The 9287-nt window shown below is 39.6% G+C and overlaps 1 protein-coding gene across 1 annotated transcript in view; it reads left to right on the forward strand.

The window, feature by feature from the left end:
• LOC146484183 (ATP-dependent translocase ABCB1-like) overlaps positions 1 to 9287 on the forward strand; it is a 32995-nt gene extending 23708 nt beyond the window's left edge. Inside the window, exons 20-27 of the mRNA XM_085104976.1 lie at positions 122 to 331; positions 2174 to 2274; positions 3398 to 3538; positions 3764 to 3920; positions 4290 to 4487; positions 5124 to 5330; positions 6158 to 6304; positions 7028 to 9287. Coding sequence (XP_084961102.1) covers positions 122 to 331; positions 2174 to 2274; positions 3398 to 3538; positions 3764 to 3920; positions 4290 to 4487; positions 5124 to 5330; positions 6158 to 6304; positions 7028 to 7234 — 1368 coding nt within the window. The 3' untranslated portion in view covers positions 7235 to 9287. The remainder of the gene's footprint in view (positions 1 to 121; positions 332 to 2173; positions 2275 to 3397; positions 3539 to 3763; positions 3921 to 4289; positions 4488 to 5123; positions 5331 to 6157; positions 6305 to 7027) is intronic.

Below are 9287 nucleotides of genomic sequence, written 5' to 3' on the forward strand. Positions count from 1 at the left end.
TTAACTAGTACATCCACCAACTATTACAATATGCAATAATTTGTAAACACATTGAAAATTTCACATTTTTGTGATTGGTTTTTAATGATCAGTTTTCTTAAATTGAGTCCATCTTTTACAGGCGGCTGGATCTCGGCTTGGTACGATTGCAATGTCCCTTAGTACTGCTATTGCCTGTACTGTGTATGCCCTCTACAATGGCTGGAAGTTGGCCCTTGTTGTTCTGGCGATCATACCTTTCCTTGTTGTTGCCGCTGCTATTCAAATGAAGTTTTTTGCAGGAGGTTCAGTTGGCGATGATGAAGAAGATGATCTTGTCCAATCTGGCAAGGTGAGGATTTCGTAAAAACCAGGTCCCAGTTGTGTAAAGGCCGGATAACTTTATCCGCTGGATAAGGCGCTATTCAGGGTCTAAAATATACGTCACGTTCAACGTTGTCCAAGTGTGCATATTCGCTTGTATAAAAGGAAATACTGAAATCTTTTCCCAGATTGAAACTGTCGGATAGTGACTTATCCACAGGATAAAGTTATCCGGCCTTTGACCAACTGGTGCCAAAATAGCAAAAGCAGTTTCATTTCAATTAAAAAGGGTTATACAGGCAGTGAAAAGGTGTAGATTACGGTGTGCAGTTTTTGGATAAAGTGAGCTTAATTTTTTTTCAAATTTTTTGATAAAGAACCTAATAAAGTAGCGATGTAAAATACTCAACTGTATTGTACAAGTTTTTGCCAAGAAAATTATTACAGCGGTTACCAATAACACGAGACCTATCGCCTTCAAAAGACTCCGATAAAGTTGCGTTTTGGTGGACGTCAATCAAAGAAAAGCCATTGAAATTAATTTGAATTCTGAGAACATTTCAAGGCAACAGAACGAAGAAATTGACAGTTTTATCCGCTGACGGATGGTAAACTTTATGAAAGCTGATTTCTAAGACAGACTATCTAAAAAATGCGCATTGTTTAGACGAAGCCGTATTGTTTTTTAGGAAAGATTTGAAATCGCCACACCTGACAATTAAATCAGCGATGCGTGCAAGTGAGCAAATTATCACGTGCAGTGAAAATCGAACTTTTTAAAACCTTTTATTTGCGCTTGATCTGGCTGGAGAATCAATTTAAATAAAGTTTACCTTCTCTTAGCGAGGTAAAATTCTTAGTTTCTTGCAGGGTTACCTTGGAATCTTGTCAGAATTCAAAATAATTTCAACGGCTTTTCCTTGATTGACGTCCACCAAAACGCAACTTTATCCGACTCATTTGAATGCCGTAGGTCGCGTGTTATTAGTAACCGCTGTCATGCAGGGAGTCACCTCTGGCTAGTAGTTGTCTTGAGTTTCACTTCGCCTAGATTGCATTTAGCTGCAATTATCATCATACATAATAGTAAGGAAGAAAGGGAAACGAAAATAGAAAATTAACCACGCATATATAACAAGGATCGGATCAGTGACTCAGTGATGTTGTCACTGTAATTAGCGTAATGTTTACAGATTAGAAGTATGGGGCTCTGGTCTTCAAGACGGTAACCGGTCGTTTCGCCTAGAACGAGTTGTTTGGACGACAGTCAGTTCGCTAACGTAAAACTGTCGTAGGTCAGTTAGTTAGTTAGCTTTGAACACCTACCGTGTCTAGTGAGCCTCCGAATTACTAAAACATTACTAAAACAAAAACTTTTCTCGTTCTTTCAACTACCTTTGCGACTGGCGAATCACATAACTCGTTAGCGAACTGGCCTATGACGTTAGCGAACTATCCGTTAGCGAAACATCTCGTAGGCGAAACGACCGCAATTCTTCAAGACAAATCAGACTTCGACCATAGTGACACTTGACATGTTTTGGACGACTTATACTCCTCCCAAAAGAGAGAGAGAGAGCTGTTTGAAAATGTTCTCCAAAGAATGGAAACGGAATGATTTTAAGTGGCCTTCGAGTCGACAAATAGATGCTGGTTTTAAACTTCTCAAGTTTTGTGCTTATATAATTGTAGTATTAAGTAGTTGTTTTTACAACATTTAAAAATGTATTGTATTCACTAAAATGTATTGATTGCAAAGACGCACATATGATGACTGTTAAGTATGAAGACTGTAACTTCACTTACAATTTTCGCTCAGTTTTATGAAATTTACGTTAATTTTATCGTTTTACTGATTTGTCATTAACAGATAGCCGTTGAAACGATAGAAAATATCCGAACTGTGGCGTCCTTGGGCAGAGAACAGACGTTCCACCACAACTATTCACAGGCTTTAGTGGCTCCATACAAGTAAGTACAAAATCGATATCCTTTGCGTTTTACCGCATGCTTATTGCAACTCTTTTTTGTAGTAAACTGATGGCCTGCAGTAACAAAAGTATTCACACGATCCTGTAGCGCTCGTGTACGAAAACGTCTCTTTAGCAATTATTCACTCGCACTTGTTGGATATGAGATGATTATAGCCAACTCTGCGCTCCGCGTCTCGTTGGCTATCATCTCGTATCCAACAAGCGCGAGTGGACTAATTGTTTTATTAAAAAACACCCACGAAAGATCGCTCAATCTTTCTCATTTTTTAGTGATATTTTCTTTCCCCCTGTCGCGCGCTCTTGCCATACTTGTGGGGTATGGTATAATGGCTCATCTTTCATGGCATCTAAAACAATCAAGACTCTGGAACTGAGTTATACAATGAATCAGTTATAATTGTTGTTATACTTTTGTGGCACTTTTTAGTACGAGGAGCTTGCCATTGACCTTCTCAACCCTTTAACTTCCAGTATCAAAATTTTTTTTTGTCACTCCACATATTTCTTGTGATTTTAGTTCGGAGAGTTTATTTCAACATCAAGAGATTTCATCTATCGGTGATCATTTCCTTAATTCTCATGACCTTCGTGTTTGATCCAGTAGTGAAATTGTAAGGAGAAATGAGATGCTGATCACGATTGGGGCTTAGAGGGTAAAAGGAAAAACAATACCTGGCCTGTGACTGGAGTCCGCATAGAACTTCTTGTATAGCCACATCCAGGGTCCTTTCTTGGGGGAGGAAGAGAGATGACCGGGGTTCACAATTGAGTGTCGAAAGTAATTTCGCGTTTGCTTTGGTTTTGCTTTACTAGACTCTGATTGGTTAACAAAACTCGTGCCACTCTCAACCAATGGGAAACCAAACCAAAACCAATCGTGTTTTCGCCGCACGCGTTTTCCCGCGCTTGGCGCCAGTTGCATGTATTTGAAATCTTCGAATTCTGATTGGCTCGTTGTGTTATTTACATCTGTTGCGATTGGCCAGAGTAATAACTTTGGTTTTGGTTTTACGAAACTGAATTGAAAACCGCTCTAACACTGAAGGTGATTTAAAATTTTTAAAATATCTAAAATCATTTGTCTTGTGTTTGATCCGCAGGAAATCTGTGAGGCGCGCTCATTTGCAAGGAATATCATTCGGCTTATCGGAGGCTTTCATGTTCTTTTCTAATGCGGCGGCATTTAAATATGGAGGACATCTTGTGGTGGAAGGAGAAATGACAATGGAGCAAGTTATGAAGTAAGATTCGCTTTGTCACGATTGATATGATATATGATATGATAATTCTGATACGATATATGATAAAACGACTGATATAAGTAGCGGGAAAAGGTTAATTTCTATCTGTTTGAGATGACGTTAAAATAGCCTGAGAACATTAATGAATAGCTAAGAACTCTTAATCACAGAATTACACTGTTGGAGTGGTTTGTTAACTTATGTGTTTTTTGCTTTGCCTGTCAGGGTGGTGCTGTCCATTTTGATGGGAGGTTTTGTACTGGGTCAGATCAGTGCTCTCTCACCAGATTACGATAAGGCAAAAGTGGCCGCTGCTCGTCTGTTTAAGCTCTTTGACCGTAAAACTCTGATTGATAGTTCCTCTGAAGATGGTTTAACACCGGTAAGTATATCGCAGTTAATTAGAGTCCAATGTTAATGCACTGGAGGCGGCAAGGAAGGTGCTGTTCCTTGTATATTGGCAAGCGAGTGTTGTCAGTGTAGTGTGCATGGAATTGAAGCGCTGGTTTCGTCAGGTTTTCTCCTCTCTTGTCCGCTTGTTGGTTCATTCACCTCAGTTTTAAAAGACAAAAAAATATACATATTTTATACAATTAATGCACAAATTTTTTCCATGTTTTGGACGAAACATATCAGAAAGAATGCCTGCCTGAAGACGAGATACTGGAGCCTTTGTGTCGATGGCTTTTTCCTTTGATGCTATTGCAGAAGAAGCTGCTTGTTTCTAACATATCTCATTCCGTTTGTACAGAGCTCTGTGACAGGCACAATCCAGTTACGAAGCGTGCGGTTCCGCTATCCAACCCGACAAAACGTCAAAGTCTTGCGAGGACTAACGCTCTCCGTTCAGAAAGGACAGAAGCTTGCTCTTGTTGGCTCTAGCGGCTGCGGCAAAAGTACAGTAGTTTCTCTGTTGGAGAGATTTTACGATGTTGAGGACGGAGAAGTGGTAAGTAATGGAATACAATCAACGCTAATTCTCTTACCAAATAGCAGGACTTTGTATGCTGTGCAACCTCTCAGGTTGAAAGAAATATTAGGAGAATTGGTTAGTGCTTTGCAACGTGGAACTGAAATAACTGATCGCCTTGCTCATTGTTGGTTTGTTTCTGAGTAAAGATTGGATATCAATGCTATGCTTTATGACCCTCGTTTGAACGTTTGAACGTTTGAACGTTTTTTTCAGTGCCCGAGCAAACATCTGAGCACCATACTCAGGCACGGGCACTGCCCCCAAAGGTAGTACTCGGCCATCGTTCCTGGGCACGGGTACTGGTCTGAACAGGATTTTGTCAGGTCTCACTCTTTTTCCTCATGCCTCCCTACGATACAATAAACAAAATGGCAGACGCTAAATTGATGTACGAGAACACGATTGCTCCTTGGACACCATGGAGTCCGTCCTTCTTAGTGCCCTTGCACGGGCCCCCAGTCTGAACAGGACCTAAGTTGCTCACTACAAGCTAATAATAGACATTCTGGGAATTGAACCATAGGTGCAGCTGCATGTTTGGTGTTCTGAGGACTTTCTTTTGTATTAAAATAATAAAAAAAGAATAACATTTGATTTTGTATCTGCTTGTAGGCCATTGATGGTAACAACGTTCGAACTCTGAACATACAGTGGTTACGGTCTCATATTGGCATCGTGTCCCAAGAGCCCGTCTTATTTGGCTCTAGCATCGCTGATAACATCGCATACGGCGATAACTCACGTCATGTATCCAGGGAGGAAATAGAGGCTGCAGCTCAAGCGGCCAACATACACAGCTTCATTAATACTCTTCCCAAGGTAAGTCTCTTGCACGTGTGTCTCCTCCATCTAAGTGATTGGAATAAGAATGCATCACTGAAAGTGCTGCTTAGTAGCTTGCACCTGAATTTCCACACGGTGTGCTTTTATCTACAGATTCAAAAGTTCAAACCACATGCCACTATAGTGAAGCCTTAATTCTGCGAGTTATAACAAACTTAACCGCGTAACCAGTTGTTACACAAATCCTTCTCAGACTGTTTGCCTGTCCAGTGTATCCTAACGTCCAATCATGTTCTCAAGACTCCACGATGTGGTGTGTTAGCCAGATATTTTTCGGTCTCGTTTACCGATTAAAAATATTGTTTTCCTGCTCTGGAATCATGATGTAAAAGTAATAAAATAATTTCCCGCACTCAGAACGCAATAATTCCACTTCTAAACTTTCTACTGCCCTCTGATTACAGGAAATTATTTCAATATTATTTTTTTTTAATTCTTGATACTACTGTAGTTGTAGTTGTAGTTTCAGTTGTTGTGGTTGTTGAAAAAAGGCAAATAAATGTCAATGTCAATGTCAACCTATGTCACTTCATGATATTATAAAGGAAAAATACCGGGAGATGTAAAGAATCGACCATAAGAGGACACAGAAAAAAATCTGAGCCCCAGATGGGATTCGAACCCACTACCTTCCGTGTTCTAGATCGGATGCTCTAACCTCTGAGCTACTGAGGACTCGTTGGCGAGCAAATGTCAATTTGTAAAAAGGGGTGTCTGCTTGTGCGCGTAACCTCGCTTGGATTGTGAACTCTTCAAATTCCATGGTATAAACTTTTAGCAATGTTTTCGTGTTGTGTTTTTAGGGTTACGACACTGAAGTTGGTGACAAAGGAACTCTGATTTCAGGAGGACAAAAGCAACGAATAGCCATTGCTAGAGCGCTGATCCGAAATCCACAAATTCTGCTTCTTGATGAGGCTACTTCTGCTTTGGATACAGAAAGCGAAAAGGTGCGGAGTATAAAGAATCTTGTGCTCATAATCGATTATCCTTGAAACTAGAATTCAGTTCCTTGAAAGACATGTCGTTGAGAACCGCGAATTGATAAATCTTACCGCCAAAACTTTTATTATTTCCTTGCCCAGCCTAATGTTAGTTACCATCAAAGAATGCCGATGCAAAGTGTTTTAGATGAGATTGTGCACTCAATTCTCTCAAACGCGGCAACCCGCGACCATTCAAGGTTATCTTGTCCGCAGTCAAGAGAGTGCACCTTATTTTTTAATGCTGTGTTTTCATTACATAACCTTAGTTGCGTGGGGGAGTTTATACCTAAACCTTCCCTTGTAGCGCAGGCTTAGGTGTGGATGAATTTCCAAATTCTCCTAATCTCCCTCAGAGTTGCCACGGTCAGGGAAAGGACTGACAAAACTGACATTATTTCAAGGCCAGGAAAAAGTCAGGGAATTCTAAATTCTGCTAGAAAGTCAGTGGAAAGTCGAGAAGTTTCATTTTTATATACCTACTACCTTTGTAAAACAATTTTCTAGTTGTAAAAACATTTACGAAGGAAATTATTTGTCGCTTCGTTGCTGGTTTTTTTGCCAATGGCAACCCTGTTCCTCGCGTGTTTGAGAAACATAAGCACGAACACCATTTTCTGTGCCAGTTGCAAATGGCGTGTGATTCATTTGCGGGCGTAACTGATAATAGGTTTTGTGTTTCACAAACAGGTTGTTCAGCAAGCACTGGACGCCGCCAGTGAGGGCCGTACAGCCATCATTATCGCTCATCGCTTATCCACGGTACAGAACGCTGACATCATAGCGGTTATACATCACGGGCGCGTGGCAGAACAAGGAACACACCAAGAACTATTGGCTCTTAAAGGAATTTACTACGGCCTTGTTACGGCGCAAATGCAAACCTCTAATAATTAGTGTGGTGAGATGTGAGGATTATATGCCATATATTACCGTCTAGGTAGGGTGCAAATGCAGTCTCTAACAAGTACTTCTGCGAGTGGTTTTTATAATCATGCCGTGTAACACATCTGTTCGTGTGAATCCCCCTTTGTGACAACTGCTTTGATTAGTCATGTATTTCTCTGTTACAATAAGCTATTGATTTAGCGGCTCGCTTGTTTGGCCAGCCTATCCTATCTACATATTTGTTGTAATAGTCATGATACGTTGCCAGGTGCGATGTGGCCTGGTGGAGACTTTTTTGCGGATATAACTCAATACCGGAGCAGTGGTAAACAGTTAGGGAGACTGGAAGTACCCTACTTTTGATATAAACGGCTGCATGTATGTATACTTCACGTATTTTTAACCGTCACACGTGCATAAAATGGGACATCAGTTTTCTTCAGTGTGAGAAGTAATATATCAAACACGAGAAAGCGTGTTCCATCAGATATCCTAACACTGAGAAGTAGGTTGAAAAAACGAGGCGCATCCGAGTTTTTTTAAAACGACTTCGAGGTGTTTGGATGTCTGATGAAACACACTTTCGAGTGTTTGATATGGCTTCTCAAATGATCAATAATTCTTGGAGAAATTCAAGGCTAAAGTTGGCAAAATTTTTAGGTTATTAGGAACACATAACCAAACCACGGTCACGGTAGTGATTTTCCTTGTTTTCTTTTGATGAATTATTAATGAGTTTGAGAAACTTGTGTGACCTCATTTATTAGCCAGAGGAGTATTTAAGGGTCTTAATCCCTCTTGTTTATATTGGAATTCTGTATTTTTAAAAACTATTTATTAGTTCGTTGTCTTTAGAAAAATGCCTTGTTTCCTTGTAGCATGAGAATCTTGGCGGCAGGTTTCAGTTCTTAGGTTGGCTTTGAATTTTATCACGTTAAAAGACGACATTTTCGATGTGCAGTCGAAGATTCCCTATTTTCAGATAGCTGTACATGAACTTTCACCAGAAATTAAATTTTACAGTAATAAATGGACAGCCTTGCACAGATCGGCGTGGGGACTTAGTTGCTTGCATTCAGCAAATTAGATATGGATGGCAAATGAGAGAAATAAGCGATTCAATCGTTCAACTTTCGTAGCAGGACTGAGAAAATGCAAGATTTGAAACCCGCAGAAAGTTCATGATGCTATATGGGAGGATGGGAAATAAAACATAAGATCCCGTATGCAGACACATGTAGCAATTATTTTAATTTACAATAAATCTGTTCTAGTAAAGTTCTATGGAGGACTGTTATATGGTTATTTATTGCCAGTAATCATGAAGAGCTTTAAAAGTCGTTTTAAAATATGTAGTATTTCAATGAAATCCTAGCGATTTACTGTTCAAACCTCTCACATTTGCAACTAAAACATCGAGCCAGCCTATTTAAAAAAGTCTTATTTTTTCTGTTATCTTTTTCTACCTTTGCAGTTATAAGAATGCAAGTAAATTGTAAGCTGTTTGCTATTTTTAAGGTCCAGATTGTTTGTATGAAAAAGAAATCGGCTCTGTGTTTAATGTTTCTGTTCATGAGATCAGAAGTTTTTTTTTATGGTTCTAAACCTATTTAATCACGCAGAGGTTACATGTACTTTAAAGCCTGCAAACTGTATTTAGTGTATTGGGAGAAATGTGTCGAATGTCTTCCATACAAAGTTTTATATGACAACCTATCAAGAAAGGGCAAGGACAATATTATTTCGAGTGATTTCACGTGTAAAAGCCGGAAAGGAAGATGTGTTCTTCAGTCAGCCGGTCAGTTTGATTTGCAACACAATCATATTAACTTTGTATTTTATCAAGTATATTCTAGAGTTAAAGTTGTTAAGCAGTTGAATCCCGGGAACTCAAACGGTAGGGGAATCCCACAGCCTACGAAGTATTCGGACTGAGAGTGTGAATATGATAAACTGCTTGTGTTTAGAGTTGACCTTAAGTTTGAGTTATCGAGAGACACCTGTAGTTGATTGTAATGTAATTCCATCCTGGTATGAACAATAAAATTGAATGTTCCATGTA

Source organism: Pavona decussata, unplaced genomic scaffold (assembly GCF_977016875.1).
Source record: "Pavona decussata unplaced genomic scaffold, jaPavDecu1.1 SCAFFOLD_36, whole genome shotgun sequence".
Classification (NCBI taxonomy): domain Eukaryota; kingdom Metazoa; phylum Cnidaria; class Anthozoa; order Scleractinia; family Agariciidae; genus Pavona; species Pavona decussata.